This window comes from Cylas formicarius, unplaced genomic scaffold (genome assembly GCF_029955315.1).
Source record: "Cylas formicarius isolate icCylForm1 unplaced genomic scaffold, icCylForm1.1 PGA_scaffold_2__14_contigs__length_35257938, whole genome shotgun sequence".
In the NCBI taxonomy this organism is placed as follows: domain Eukaryota; kingdom Metazoa; phylum Arthropoda; class Insecta; order Coleoptera; family Brentidae; genus Cylas; species Cylas formicarius.
The window spans coordinates 9,946,918-9,963,885 of NW_026844319.1; the positions used below are offsets into that span (position 1 = coordinate 9,946,918).

The 16,968-nt window shown below is 39.8% G+C and overlaps 1 protein-coding gene across 1 annotated transcript in view; it reads left to right on the forward strand.

The window, feature by feature from the left end:
• The window catches only part of LOC132698269 (catalase-like), a 29,494-nt gene extending 14,367 nt beyond the window's left edge, over positions 1 to 15,127 (forward strand). Inside the window, exons 3-4 of the mRNA XM_060664242.1 lie at positions 951 to 1,435; positions 14,384 to 15,127. Coding sequence (XP_060520225.1) covers positions 951 to 1,435; positions 14,384 to 15,064 — 1,166 coding nt within the window. The 3' untranslated portion in view covers positions 15,065 to 15,127. The remainder of the gene's footprint in view (positions 1 to 950; positions 1,436 to 14,383) is intronic.
• The last annotated feature ends 1,841 nt before the right edge of the window (positions 15,128 to 16,968 follow it).

Here is a 16,968-nt window from a genome sequence, read left to right on the forward strand (position 1 = left end):
TTTCAACAATAGAAAATGTGCTAGTGACTAGGCAATTCATTTCCGTTGTGAAGCAGAACTGCTTTTAAACTTGTTGAAGAGCTATCGATAAAAATCCGCCAGTCAGTGCATTCCAAATGTCTCAAACAATTCAGTCACGTTGTTACACTAATACCAGCTTCTTTTGTGAAAAAAACATGATAAAGTTTTATGGCGCTCTCTTTGATCAGTTATTTTTGCGTAATCTTCTAATCCGAGCAAGTTTGCTCTAGTCGTGAATTTCCGCTTTACTCTTGGATATGTTCAAGTCTCAGAATAAATCATTAAATTCAGTTGGAATAATAAAATGTGGCCCAAAACCTTGGCATTTTATCATGAATTCACTACCAGCATTGTTGGTTAGTGGTGTACCAGATTCTGTTGAACTTTCAGATGCTTGAGCTTCAGAACAATCTGAACCTGAAGGCACAAGAGTATTTTCATCATATGGTATCGGAGCTGAGGTTCAAGGAAGTCGGTGTTCTCCTCTATACCAAGCTAGAAATAAAATTTACTAATACGACAATTACGACCGTTGTAATTTAACAATGTTAAATTTTAGTTTTTACAATTATTGCAGAGAAAGTGCGCAAAATTTTAAATTTGTTCACAAGGCAATTTTTTTATTTCTAACTTTAATGAATTCTCTACAAATAAAACAAAACAAATCAGCATCATATTTACACTGTGTAATACACAAATACAGTTGTTATAGCTGAGATAGACCAATTACTGCTAACTTTGATGCTACTTACAATATACAATATACTTATATATATAAGTATACTTATCGACATAAGTCAAACAATAGCAAACTTTATGAAATAACAATGGAAATTTGAATATTTTTCAATGTCTAAAATCAGAATTTACGCATAAAAACAGAAACCCAAAAAATATATTTTTTTTTTCACTTGTGTTATAACTTTTAGGCTCCGCCGACACTGTACGTGACCCCAGAGGATTTGCCGTTAAGTTTTACACCGACGACGGTGTTTGGGACTTGGTCGGAAACAACACTCCTATTTTCTTTATTAGAGATCCCATAATGTTCCCCAGTTTTATTCACACGCAAAAAAGAAACCCGCAGACACACTTGAAAGACCCCGATATGATGTGGGACTTCCATACACTGAGGCCGGAGAGTATGCATCAATGGCTGTTTCTGTTTGGCGACAGGGGCATCCCCGACGGATATCGTCACATGAACGGCTATGGTTCCCACACATTTAAGCTGGTCAACAAACAAGGGAAATACGTCTACTGCAAATTCCACTATAAAACCGATCAAGGTATTAAGAATATTGATGCCAAGAGGGCCGACCAGCTCGCCGGAAGCGATCCCGATTATGCCATTAGGGATTTGTACAACGCCATTGCTAACGGAAATTTCCCAAGCTACACTCTGTCTATTCAAGTGAGTACTATGATGTGACTAATAAGTACCACGTGTTACCCTCGTGAACATCGCATTTCTGGTACCCACGAAAAGATTAACTACACTGGCGAGCAAAAACTTTAGGTCGCTCACGAAATTACAATTTTTTGGGAGAAAAAGTAAATCGATCTAGTAGATGATAAATTATGTATCTTATTCTATTTGGTTAACTGAATTTAGCATTTAATCTGAAAACCTTAAGTTGGTTTTCATGATTTTGTCGGAAAACAGAAAATGCCTATTATAATTAAAGCCAAATTATTTTTTATTTCCAACTATTTGGAACGAGTAACAATTAACAATATTGATAAAACCTGAAAATCAATAACTTGTATTCCCTGCTCTTGCATTTATGAGTGCTTGTACTCACCAAGACATGCTTTGAATTAAATTACGGATAATGTTCTAGTCAATGTTGTTCTATTCGTGGATTAGCAATTCTGTCAGCCCTTGAGCACTTCTTGGAGCTGGTATATATCTTCGCATACGTCGTCCCATCTCATCCCACACATGTTCGATGGGATTCATGTCTGGACTGAGTGATGGCCAATCAAACCGACTCATTCTCACCTCATCTAGATATTCTGGCTAGCATTATCATGCATAAAAATGCCATTTTCGCCCATAGTGATCATTAAATGGTCATAGAGGATTGCCGTAATATACCTGTGACCTGTTGTAGAGCCATTCTGTATAAAAACCAACTCTGTGTGTGCTTTCCGGCCTAACCATACCCGAGCCACCACCATGTGGAAATGTTTCTTCAATACAACCTGGAGCATATCTTTCTCCGAGTCTCCTCCATATTCTTCGACGTCCGTCTGACCCAGTGAGGTAAAAACGGGAAAACAGTACCTTGCTCCATTCACAATCATTCAAATCTATGTGATTTCAGGCAAAAGCTAATCTTGGTATTCGATGGCGTCGGTACCATGGCGGCTCTGTACCCATCTTTCGACAAAACAATCCATTAGCATAAGGCCTTCTTCTGACAGACCATTATCCTAAAATTAGCATTTCGAACCTGAGGTTGATTTCGAAACCAAACAGCAGAAGTTGTTCTATTCCACAAACTTGCGGAGACCAAATATTGATCATCCCTTTGGTTTGGTGATCCTTCTTCGACTAGATCCTGGTCTTCTAGTGACCAAGCCAGTCTCCTTGTAGCGTTGGTATACATAGACTGCTACCAACAATTCTTGCAGTTTCCCGTTTTCCTCGACCATGTTGTATTAACGCGACAATTCTAGCCGCAACAATAGGATCTACAGACATTATGACCAGTTCAATACACCTTAGATCTAAGTTTTATGGGGATAAACGACCAATAAACTGGAAAGTACCTAACGTATGAATTTTTAATTAGGCCGAACCTACGTTACTTCATAATTAATTTAAATTATTTGAAATTTCTTGAGTGACCTAAATATTAAAATTACTGAATTTGAACTGAGGTGGCTTTTACTTGATGAAAATCCATTTATCAAAATAAATAAGAACTAAAGTTCAGTGTAAAGGGTTGGGGGAAGGTGGTTGTAAATCACCCTCAAAATTTAAACGAGAAAGAGCGGCAAGAAAACGGTAGGACATACAACACCCGAAACGGTTAATCACCCACCTTGATGGTTTCCCGCGTCGTCGTCTGCCCGGCCGGGTCTTCTTAGGGGTATTTTCTGGAGGGTTGGGGGTGGTATTTACCACAACACAGCGCGGGGTTCTCGCGAACCGGTCACAAAAGAGAGCTTGTTTTTTCGTGGTTCGCACTACGGACGCTCACGCAAGTCTGTCTTTTCGCGCGGCTTAACCAAGGTTGGGTATGGTGGGGGTGTTGTATACACAGCGCGAAAATAAAAGGTTAACCCAAAACAAAAAAATTATGAAGTTACCGAAAAATGTTATTCAACCCTTAACATTCCGGCCTCCCAAAAATACCCAATTTTTCCCATAAACTTATCCTATACTATATACACGGTTGCCCCTTGAACAAGTTAACAGTTAGGGACAAAAGATAATTTGACCAAAGGTCGATCGAAAGTGCCTTTGGCCGTGTGCACTTGCACAACGCGAATTTCCTTGTCGGAACTGGGGTACAAGCGCGTGATGCGGCCCAGAAGCCACTTTAACGGGGGAGGTTCTCGTCTTTAATTAAAACCAACTGACCAACTTTTGGGGGGTTAGTCGTGGTGTTCCGCTTGTGCCGTTGCTGCAGCTGGTGGAGGTATTCCCGATGCCATCTGTCCCAGAAGTGCTGATGCAACTGCTGCATGAGCTGCCAACGAGTGAGTCTGTTAGTGTTCAGATTAGCTAAAGGGTCGTCGGGAGGGGCAGATAGGGGCTCCAGGGTCAGAAAATGCCCAGGAGTAAGGCTATGCAAATCGTTTGGGTTGGAACTCAAACTACATAAGGGCCGGGAATTCAGTATAGATTCCACCTGAGTTAACACTGTCGACATTTCCTCGAAAGTCAGGATTTGAGAGCCTATCACACGAAACAAATGGGTCTTTACCGACTTGACGCCGGCCTCCCAAAGACCTCCAAAGTGAGGACTGGAGGGTGGGTTGAAGTGCCAGCGCACCTCACATTGGTCGGCGGACTGCTGGCAATACTGTACCAACAACCCGTTAGCACCGACAAAATTTCTACCCTGATCACTATACTACTATGTCAGTGCAACGCCCGCGGCGAGCGACAAAGCGCCGAAAAGTGGCCAAGAATGCGTCTGAGCTGAGTTCAGAAGCCAATTCCAAATGGATGGCTTTGGTAGCCATGCAAACGAATAGGCAAATGTAAGCCTTCTGAGTCTTAGCGCCGCGCCTTCGCGCAAGGGTAATGGAAATTGGACCGGCAAAATCACACCGGTATGCGCGAATGGCTTGACTTGCGATACACGAACGGGGGGTAAATCAGCCATGAATGGCTGTACACAAGAAGGTTGGACACGGAAGCATCGGTAACACTGCGATAGGGTGTGACGAATTGCTCTGCGGGCGGACAAAATCCAGAATTGTTGTGAAATCTGGTACAACAACGATTGGGGGCCCGGGTGGCAATTTTCCTTATGGAACTTTTCGATCACGAGTTCGGTAAAGCGATGGTCTCGAGGTAGTAGAAGAGGATGTTTTGCGTCGAAAGACAACGCAGAACCTCGGAGTCTGCCACCAACTCGAATGAGACCGTGCTCGTCGATAAAGGGCGCTAGGGAGCGTAAAGGTTTGGGGCACAGTTTACCGTTTCGAAGACACTTCAGCAAACCGGCGAACACCTCACGTTGGACGTATCCTGTCAACAACGTGCGGGCGTGGTACGTGTCCGCAAAAGACAAATTATCAAGCGCTCGCTTGGGAACGGGGGTACGACAATTATTTAGAAACCTACAACAATAAGCCAGGATCCTCTCAATTTTTCGTAACGACGAGAAACGGTTTAACAGTTCTCCGAGCGAGTCAACTAAAGGGGTGGACACAAAAGTCAACACTGGTTTACGTTCCAGTTCCAGATCGTCTCCGGGGGTGAAGTCGGAGGTGGGCCACTCTTCCACCGGAAGACGCAACCAGGGGGGACCACAGAACCAAGAGGGGTGAATTAATATTTGCTCGGGGAAAAGCCCTCGGGATGCGCAATCAGCAGGGTTGGATGAACCGGCGACGTGATGCCAGGAACTGGGGGAAATGATGTCCTGAATGAAGGACACGCGATTGGCCACAAAAGTTTTCCATCTGTGGGGGGAGGACTTTATCCAAGACAACGCAATTTTGGAGTCACTCCAGGCGAATACTCTCGTGATAGTCAACTCAGAGGCTATAGTGGATCGGACGAAATCTACGAGTTGGGCGAGCAGTAACGCTGAGCACAACTCCAGACGGGGGATCGACACTCGCTTCAAAGGCGCTACCCGATTCTTTGCACACAGAAGGGTGACAGAGATATGGCCCTCTCTGACGCTTCGCAGATACACGGCTGCACCGTATCCGCGCTCCGAAGCGTCACAAAATCCGTGCGTCTCCACCTGGACGCCATTGCTAGGCAGTACCCGACGAGGGATTGTCAGCCCAGAAAGACTGTCCAGCTGAGACGAAAACGAACTCCAATCTTCGAATATGTCGCGGGGGGGAGGTGCATCCCAATCGACGCCCTGGGACCAAAGTCTCTGTAGGAGAATTTTGGCAGTCAACACGACCGGGGATAAAAAACCTAGGGGATCGTATATTTGGGCTACTTGCGACAAAATATTCCTTTTTGTGCACGTCCTATCCGCTACTTGGATGCGGTAGGAGAACACATCCCGTAACACCTTTAAACTGGGATTGTCGTCTCCGCATAGGGAAACGGGTTGATGATGTGAAGCGGGGAGTGAACTCAATAACTCGGGGGAGTTGCTCGCCCATTTGCGCAACTCGAAACCACCCAATTTTAGCAGCGATACTAATTGATCCCTCAACTCACGGGCTTCCTCCAACGAGTCTGTTCCTTCGATAATGTCGTCGATATAGGTTTGGCAATCTAGGAGACGGGCTGCTAACGGGTAACGCGCTCCTTCGTCCCTAGCAAGCTGACGCAACACGTGAATAGCCAAGTATGGGCTACAACTTATTCCATAGACCACCGTTGACAAGACGTACTCTCGCACTGCTTCGCGGGGATCAAAACGCCACAGAATCCGCTGGAAGAGGTGGTCGGCGTCACTCACTAGGATTTGACGATACATCTGACGAATATCGGTGGTGAAAACCACACAGTACAGTCGAAAGATGAGCAAAATGGCTCCAATGTCGGGTTGGAGCTTGGGACCCGTAAATAGAAGATGGTTCAGAGACCGTCCGTTGGAAGTTTTGGCTGAAGCATCAAACACAACACGCAATTTAAGGGGTTCGCTATGTGGCTTCCAGACGGCGTGATGAGGAATGTAGTAACCTTGGGGAGAGGGGGGCAGGTCGCTAACGAGTGCCATGTGACCGTGTTCCCAATAATCTCTCAAGAACTCGTTGTAGGCTAATCGCAAAGTTGGGTTCTTGGCCAAACGCGCCTCTAACAACTGGAATCGCCTAAGGGCTTGAGGGTAAGATTCACCAAGTGAAGGGTGTTTATTCTTAAAGGGTAAGGATACGACGTATCTACCTGAAGGGGCACGGAAATGGGTAGAGAGAAAGATCTCCTCACACAATTTGTCTTCAGGAGACATAAAGGTCTTTGAAGGGACGGACTCAAGTTCCCAAAATCTCTTCAAAGAAACATCAACAGCAGTGCTCACAGTGGTATAAAAACTAAAGGGAGAAGATGGTTCTAAAGAATTCACTTTTCCTAGGACAACCCATCCGAAGATGGTCCGAAAAGCGCATGGGCCACCGTTCTGTCCTTTTCTAAATCCAGGCAAACAAATATCTCCGTAAACCTCTGCCCCTAAAAGCACGTCTATTTCGTTGGGTTCACAGAAGTGGGGATCAGCCAAGGGTAGGGACCTGAGATGTTTTAGATTCTGCTTATCAATCACCTGGTAGGGTACCTTATCACAAATAGATGGAATAACTAAAGCCTCTATATGGAGAGCAGGGGATTTTCTTTGGGAGGGGGTCACGTTCAGGGCAACCTTCCTTAACGCAGACGTCGACATTTGGTTGAGGGCTTGAATTGGTGTCGGAGAGAGAGACCTTGGAAGCTCCAATTTCTTCGCAAAGGAATCTGTCACAAAACTGGCTTGACTAGCTGAATCCAACAGTGCACGACAAGTAACAAGTCTACCAGATTTATTCGAAACGGACACCAAGCAAGTGGCAAAGAGCACGACCTTTTGAGAGGAGAGATTGGTCATCATGGTCACCGGACTAGGGATAGTACCTTCCTGGTTGTCGGAAGCAGGGGGAACTTCATTCGCCGGGGAGGGGGTAGTAGCATTTCCAAAATGCACTAAAGTATGGTGGCGCTTGCCACATACACGACAATTAATCTTGGAGGGGCATCTTCCAACACCATGGGATCGCGCGAAGCAATTAAAGCACAAACGATGTTGCTTGATGAACACATGCCTTTGAGGGGGCTCAAGAGATAGGAAGGAATCACACTCTGTCAGAGGATGGTAGTCCATAGGGCAGTATAAACACTTACTGGTGCAACTCACATCAGCACTCGGAGGGATAGACGTCGCTATCATAGATGTGGGTCTACGTGTATCGGTTGAAACTCGCTTCGAAACCTCAAGCCTCTTGGTAGGGGTAATACCTTTTGAGATAACTAAAGAGTTTTCTAAAGCTTTACAATTCTGTTCCAAAAAATCACATAAATCTTGAAAAGTTGGGATATCTTTATCACAAAATTTGAGTTCGAACCTCGTCTTGAGAGTCGAGTCGAGTTTCTCTAAGAGCAAATTGAATTTTGTAAAATCCCACAAGTCGATATCGAATTTATCGATAGCTTCAAGATTCTCTGAAAATGTTGAAAGCAATCTCCTCAGTTCAACAACCGAGTCACTCTTCATAGTCGGAACCCGAAAGATCGACAGCCAATAATCGGTTAACAACAATCGATCGTTTTGATAACGCTTCACGAGGGCATTGTAAGCTATACTATAATTGGCATCCTTAATTGGCAAATTCTTCACGACACTGAGAGCATCCTTTTCCAAATAAGACACTAAAAATTGAAATTTTTCAATGTTTGAAAGGGAAGAATTATTATGGATCAACGTGTTAAACATATCAAAAAATGTAGGCCAATTTTTCAATTCGCCATCAAATTTCGGAATGATAATACGGGGGAGTCGGAGATTACTATTTCTTTGCGACTCTCGACCAACTACAGATGGTACCGGAGAGCCTGCCTTAGGTTCCACTTTCTCAAATAATCGCTTGGCAATAGATCGAATTGAATAATGCAACTGATCAAAGTGATCTTGAACCGCAAACTGTCGATCTCTTTCTGAATCATTCGCTAAGGAGATTACTTCCAATTGCAAGGACTCAAAAGTGCTAACTAAACTCGGCAAATCCTCCACCATGCACTGGAATTTGCATAAAATTTCATCTTCATCGGGTTCAACGCGAGCTTTCTGACCCGCTGACAATATATCGTTAAAGCGTCTAAGTGTTAAATCCCGCTTAGCAATAAATTTATCTATTTCCGACATTGTAAATCGTTTTGTAAACAAATGCACACCTAAGTCTCGAAACAAAGTACCCACGTAAATTAAAAGGAAGAAGAATTTGAGCACGCAGAAAATATGCTTAGAACGAATCAAATAAAAAGACGGCCGCAATTCGAAACGACGGTAAACACTTTTTATGAAACCGCTTTTTTGCGCTCCGAACTTTACACGTTTTTTGCTAACCTGTTCACGATAGCGAACATGTATTTAAAATTACTAAAGTTTATGAATGACTATAAAAATCCAAAAGACTGATTCTGATCCGGCTCGAAGGACCAATATGTAAAGGGTTGGGGGAAGGTGGTTGTAAATCACCCTCAAAATTTAAACGAGAAAGAGCGGCAAGAAAACGGTAGGGCATACAACACCCGAAACGGTTAATCACCCACCTTGATGGTTTCCCGCGTCGTCGTCTGCCCGGCCGGGTCTTCTTAGGGGTATTTTCTGGAGGGTTGGGGGTGGTATTTACCACAACACAGCGCGGGGTTCTCGCGAACCGGTCACAAAAGAGAGCTTGTTTTTTCGTGGTTCGCACTACGGACGCTCACGCAAGTCTGTCTTTTCGCGCGGCTTAACCAAGGTTGGGTATGGTGGGGGTGTTGTATACACAGCGCGAAAATAAAAGGTTAACCCAAAACAAAAAAATTATGAAGTTACCGAAAAATGTTATTCAACCCTTAACATTCAGATTTTCAAGAAATTATATATTATGACATGACAATTGTTTCGACAACACCGTGTCTTTATCAAAATTGCTATTATAATGCTGGTAGCACAAACATATGCCAGTATGACATAAAGTTAAATCTTCACAAATTCAATAAACCAATTAATTATTAATCCTGCTGCTAAAGTGCTCCTTGTTTTGCTATTTTTGCAACTCTTTTAGTTAAATTTTAGTCTTGTAGTCTTCTTTGTAAAAGTCGACTACAGCATGACTCACTCCATCATACCCCAGTTCATTAATGGAATAACCAAGCTGAAGTCGGTCATGACAATGTGTCCCACATTGACTTCTCCGTACAGGGATCTCCGCTCCTGTTATACCTACAGCAAAGGTTAATTGGAAAAAGTTTGAGCGGAAAGTTAGTGCATTTGATAACCGGTGTCAGATTTACGATCGGTCATTTGGTTTGGGAAATATCGGCGAAAACCTAGAATGACGAATTAGGTTATGCGCCAGAAAATCCAAATAAGTTTTCAATTGTTCAGACACTTCCTTAAGATGAGTGAGAAAAAGTGTATGACATGTCTCAATCGTCATTTGTTATCTCGCAACGTTATCTTATTTAAGTTAGGTCTTAATTATTTTATAAGTAGGGCATAATTTATTTAACATTAACAATAAGCAAGAGATATGCAAAATCACGTCCATTTGCATCGAGATATTTTTGCCAATTCGTGACTGTTTTTCCCACCACCAAATATGTCCAAAACTCTTTGTTTCAAGGTTACTATAATCTCTCTCAAAAAATGTTTTGTGGGACCCTAGAGGACGAAATCAAAGGGCGAAGGGTTAGGAGGTCTAGGAGGCCAAGATATCGGACCATTTAATGAAATAATTCTTTCGTCAAACTGCTTGCTTAAATGTGCCTGTTACTTTTATGATTTATTTTACTCCCTGTAGAGTACCTAATTGTACACCAGTCTAGCATGCGGAAAGAGTCATTTTATCATTTCCCACGGATCCGAGCCACTTCGGACATTTGATCACTAACAGTTTCAGTCAAGCTCTGAAGAAGCCAAGAGGATGATTGGCGAAACGTCAGCATGTTTGACTCAGCAAAAACCGATGCAGGAGGAATCCAGAAGTTTTGTAAAAAAAATATGATATGCTTTGTAGTAGTTACTATTATTATTTGAGTTTGAGTTTTAAGTAAATCAAAATCGTTTATTAGAGGTGGCAAATCAAAAGTTTGGACAAAGGACCAATGATTAGAAATTATTTTGGATGTTCCCAGTTTGAAAGGAAAGATCCCTGGGTAGTCATTTAGGATGTTGAATTTTACGTTGGTTGCTCCGCCGGTACAGAACCATCTGTAAAAATGGGCATTATTTTACTTTTGTTAATATAAATTATTTCTTTTCTTTTATTTTTGGGGTTTTCTATTTCGATTTTGCCGTTTTCGAGAATTTCAGTTAAAGTGAAAGGACCTAAGAATTTATTTTGTAGTTTATTAGATCTTTGATTTGTCGTTTTATAAACTTGAGAACTAATAGTTGGAATTTGAGTGATTTTATTTAAGTTAATTTTGGTTTTATTTCGATGGTTATCTAAATAATCGGTGAATACGTACGTGTGTGTCGTACTGTTATAAGCAGTAATAGCATAAAGCATTAGTTGGGTGATTTCGGTATCAACATTCTTCAATATTCGAAGGTTCGATCAAGGTAGAGTGTAGACGCTCTACAGAGGAATTTGATTCGTGATGTGAAGGAGTCGTGAAATATATTTTGATATTATGAGACCTTAAAAAACCTTGAACTACTTCATTGCGAAATTCGGATCCATTGTCTGAAATTATACATTTGGGTACGCCAAGAAATGAGAAGAATGTGACAAGTTGTTCACAACATGATACTGGGTTAAGTAAGTGCTTGTCCAAATTTAGAGAATTTATCGATAAATGTCAGAAATTTTTTATTTGCTGCAAGAAAGGTGTCGATGTGTGTACTCTTCAAATGGTCGACTGGGTGTCTCAGAGATAATTAAAGGTTGTTAGGGTGGTTTCCTATTATATGTGGATGGCTGACAGATTGCGCAATTGTTGATGTAATTGGTTACATCGGTTTTTAGGGATTTCCAATAGTAAGTGGCTTTCAAAAATTTTAGGATTTCATCTATACCACGGAGGTTTGTTTTCCCTTCGTGCTTGTATTTAATCAATAGAATTCTCTCATCTTCTTTGACATTATGAACTAATTTCGTACATTCGATTAGTTGGTAATTTCGAAAATGATTAGTCATTTCTTGTTGAAAGTACTGTCTTAATTCCTTAGAAAATAAATAAATATATGATTTTGTTGCGTGAACAATTTTATTTCAGTCGACTATTTCTTGGGTCACTTTTACGTACGGATCATAAGGTGATTTTTTAATGAATATTTCTCGCGATTTGTCGACGATGGTCATTTTGTTGTAATTTTCATCCGCGTTCGTAGTGCGAACAGTGAAAATAGGGGTGTCATTTGTTAAATTTATTTTGTGTTTTATTTGGTTAGTGAACGTTAACGGAGTGTTTTCGCAATAGAAAATGTGCCTATACTGATAGCATAATTTACGTATGGCTTCGTATTCTTCCTTGTTACAATGTTTTAGGCGTAAATTTTTAAAATTTTCTTAAAAATATTGTAGCATTACCCGAAGAGAAATTTTCTTGTTCAAGAGCGAAGCTCATTGCTTCTTCCAAAGACTGTGGATTTTTTTACCTAACCACCAATTGCATGTGGTAAGTTCGACCATTAATAAAGGTTTTTAAAAATTATACCATCATATTCGGTAATTTTTAATATTTTTAACTCTCTAGAATCATCAGATATGTTAATTTTTGAAAATAATAAACTTCGTGCGTCTTGCAAGCGTAACCCGAAACTTTGTGGATTTTCGTTTTTTTGCGGTTTCATGGTTGTAATATCTTGCACTACACAATATATCGATCTTTTATCCGAAAAAGTTAAAATGATTGCTTGTTTATTAAGATTAAGAATTATTTAACGTCAAAGTCAAAGCCCTTCTTAGATGGACAAAAGTGATATTTATCACAAAACTAATCACAAATGTGACAAATCAATCATGGCCTACTTATAAAATAATTAAGACCCAACTTTACGAAGTGTGATAAAAACATTTGTGCACTTGTGAGACCTCAAAAATCGAAAAACCCATAATGGCGACCATAACAAAAATGAACGTTAAGTCGGGTTGCGAGATAACAATAGACGATCGAAGAATGTCATATACTCGTCTTAAAAAAGTGTCAGCACAATGCCACATTTTGACAGCTGTCAATTTAACCGTTTTGTATTTTCTGGCGAAAAACGGAATCCGCCATTTTCAGTTTTTCGCCGATATTTTCCAAATCAATTGACAACAGGGACACATTTTATATCTACAATGTATCCGAGATAAGTATGTCTACCTTGGGGATATTGCAAACCATAAGAGATACGAAGATGGATAAATTGGAAAAAAACATATCAGTTGTAATGTTTTGAAAACCTTTAAGAAAGGGTCTTCTTAGTTAATCCTTAGTCTCAAAAACTCGCTGGTAAACATAATTTTTACAATATCCAAATACAAAAAAATAGAGTGGGGTGAGGTCCTGTGTAGTTTCTAATTTTTGCAGTTAATAATCAAGAGAACTACTGTAAGGTCAATTGAGAAGACTTGGAGCCTGAAGTCTTTCAAAACATTAATTAATTAAAAAAATTTATAAGTTAAAAATATTTTAAATTTTACAGTTACAAGGTGTTATCTGTATTTGGAAATTAATGGTCACTTGGATGTTTATTATAATTTCTTTTTTTCTTCTAGTAAGTTCTTTTTAAGTAATATGTTTAATGAATTAACATGTGACTACGTATTTAGCTATCACTTCGTTTTTATTTTTTTATAATGTTATTTAATAAAAACCCTTTTTTGTGATTTAAACAGTGAAGAATCATATTGTGTCGTATATTCTTCGACACACTTTATATATCCTCTTCTACAAGGTTCCCAAATCAAAGTTGTAATAATCATTGATAATTTTATCTGTTTCAATAAGATCACCTTCAATCACTTGGGAGCTCCTTACTCTCTTACTCTCTAGATAAATAAGTGCGTTTGAGTTTTTAAATTTATTATGGAACTTGTCGCCACTTTAAATCTTTTAGTACTATTAACACCAACACATTCCTGGATTTGCACTTTGCAGTTTCTCTATGTTTTGTTCTGTGGCTACAATAACCTCTATGGAATTCAGTGCATTTAGAGTGACTTAATTGCATTTTCCAAGTCCGTTCCTTTATGCTTTTCAGGTCTTGTAGTTATTATTGGCAAAGGGAGTGTATTCTCTGACTCTGAGATACACCACTGTAAACATTGTAGTCTACCCTAACACAAAATGTACAATCCTTAAAGCTCCTAATTAACTGTAGAAATCCGCTCCTAACACCATAGTTCCAAATTAGACTTTCAACGTGAATCAAAAGCTTTCTCAAAATCTAAATATCTATCACGTCAGTTGGTTGATAATTATCCGATGTGTCCACCTCTGCAATCTAGGAAGGAAATTTGTGACGTGGACCTTCCATGTTGATCGAATTAATAAAAAACGTTATCAAAAACAAACCAAAAATCTCTCAACATGTTCAATCCGTCAAAGACAAAATTTCGTTTGAGATGCCCGCAGTTTACAGCATTCCCTGCATGTGTGTTAAAGAATACATTAGAGGGACAGGAGGAAAAATATCAACTAGGCTAAAAGAATATGAAAGGGCCTTAAGACTGCGACAAATAAACTCATCAGCAGTTGCCGAACCCAATCATGAAACTGATAGAACTAAAATTCTTCTACCAAAGAAAAATCTGAGAATTCATAGAGATCTATAAGAAACCTAACAATTTTAACCGCGACTCGGGTCTTTACCTTTCAGCAATATGCTCGTCCTTTAGCTCCGCCGCCTCAAACAATATATGTAACGCTTAAGTAAAGCCAACTGGAGTTCTTATGTTGTTTAGATATTATTACAAGAATGTTTAGCCAATTGTCAATTTTTCTGAACACTTTAAAGCGTTCGCAATTTTTTAGGTAATGACACCCGAACAAGCAGCCTCCAGCAAAGTGAACCCATTCGACTTAACTAAAGTCTGGAGCCATTCGGAATATCCACTAATTCCAGTAGGAAAGTTGGTGTTTAATCGAAACCCGGAGAACTACTTCGCGGAAATTGAACAGATGGCGTTAAACCCAGCCCATATGGTTCCCGGAATCGAACCGTCGCCGGACCGAATGCTCCAGGGACGTTTGTTCGCTTATGGTGATACTCATCGTCACCGCTTGGGGCCAAACCACCTTCAGATACCCGTCAACAGTTGCCCCTTCCGAGTACGCACCTACCAACGCGATGGGTTCATGACAATTTCTCACGCCGGAGGAGCTCCGAATTACCATCCCAACAGTTTTTCTGGTCCTCAAACCGATCCGGTGGTAAAATCTGTTTACCCTCCGTTTACTGTGACCGGAGACGTGAACAGGTATGACGACACATGCACTGCCGACGACTTCGTGCAGCCGAGAATATTCTGGCAAAAAGTGTTAGATCAGGGCGCCAAAGATAGACTGGTCGAGAATCTCGTGGGTAGTTTAAAGCAGGCCAGCGATTTCATCCAGGAAAGAGCAATCAAACTGTATTACCAAGTCGACGAAACACTTGGGAGAAAGCTCGAATCACAACTGAACTTGATAAAACGGACGAAGGCAAATTTGTGATTTTTTACGGGATGAAGGATTTAATTTTAAATATTGTGGTGCCTCAATAAAACGATAAGTGCAGGTCTAGTTTTTTTTACTCTAAAATATCGGCAATCGAGTGGGGACTATTACATGCCGCATAACCAAAATATATGCAATGCCTGCGTAAATGACGGGACACCCCCTTTTATTTTTTGTTCCCTCGTTTATAGCACGGTGAAATTTGGCATGTACATTAGGCATTGAAATTAGCTCCTTGTGCATTTTGACAATAATAACATCTGTCAAGCGAATAACACTAAACATTTCGAACTCAGTCTTTCAGATCTTCAACTGAATTTGGTCTTGCAAAATAAATTTTACTTTTTTGATATCCCCAAAGAAAAAAGTCCAGGAGTATTAGGTCAGGCGACTGAACTGGCCATTCAATGGAGCCTCGTCTTCCGATTCACCTTTTAGGAAAAGTAGCATTTAACCATTCCCTAACAGGATTGTTGACAATGGTAGCGATAATCTCAACTTATTCTCTTCTGAAACTGGTTTTATGTCGGAACTTCTCTTGTTTTTAACAGTGCTAGTAAAAAAAATTGTTTAGCAATTTTCCGAAATATAGCTGCTGTGTGGTGGGGTTTTCAGGGATATCTTTCGCTAAAAATTCTAACTGTTTCATGTAAATTGCGACTAGATTCACCATAAATCACAATAGCACATCATATAACATAACAGTACTCTCTAATGCTATATTCACACGCAACCTTACAATATTTATTATTATTTGTATTATATTAAATTGTAACTAAAAATGCATTTACTTAATTTGTGTCTTGCAAAAACAGGAATTAAATGTTTTCAGAATTGGTATGCGAATAGAACATAAAAAGATCGTTAAAAAGATATATCGCATTACCTCTCTTACCATTAAAAAAGGATTGAGATATTGTTTTTATGTCAAAAAGTAGACATTTTATTAATAAACATGCATGTCAAATTTCACGTGGCAAACATTTTTGAACTCATGTCAGATGTCATATTTTTGACATTACCAATTTGGTTGTTGATGGTTGGATGTTTTGCTTCTAAATATTAAACAGTAATTTAAAATTGTTCTGGCGGTTTTTAGTGTGTGGAATAACCAACTTCCGTTTTCATAGTTCAGTTATACATATTGTGGAGAAACCAGTAACATCGGTCGTCGCCACAGCGTATATGGTAATCCAAACATCCATATGTTTGCCGGTGTATATCCCTAGGAATTTTCGTTTCTAAAGTATATATACTATCTTTCTACCTGTTCTTAAGTTTTTATTTATCTTTACTATTAGTTAAAATTATACATACCGTTAGGTACATTTAAAGTTTTAAGAAAAACGACCAATATTTGGTAAGATGTATAAAACCTCCCCCTATTGTCTAGCATATTATTATTTTTCATAAGGCAGAAGTAATGGCTTTCGGAAGCTTGAAAAAACAAATATTTGGACAGGAAAAAAGGAAGGCTCTTCTTTGAGAACTTGGAAACAAGTTATGCTGCAACCCGCATCTAATCTATTAAATAATAGGAACTTAAAAAAATCATTTAACTTTTAGAATTACTACATCTGTTGTAGAAGATAAGCAACAATGACCGCATTCGTGCAAGGAACTTAGTCACATTCCTCAGAAAATCATAGATATTTATGCAAAAGGGATACACAAAAATAATTACACTTGTTATAATTATGAAACGATTATGAAGGAAAACTAAACGCAAATTTCACAAAAAAATTGCAGCTACAGTACTGTCATGAAATATCAATATATTCCCTCCCTATCATCTGTTTTTATAGAGCGCCTCATTAAGAACCAAATATTGATAAGTATAACACATAATAATAATGAAAAATAATTTTGCTATATGCAAATTAATCATTCCAATATGAGCA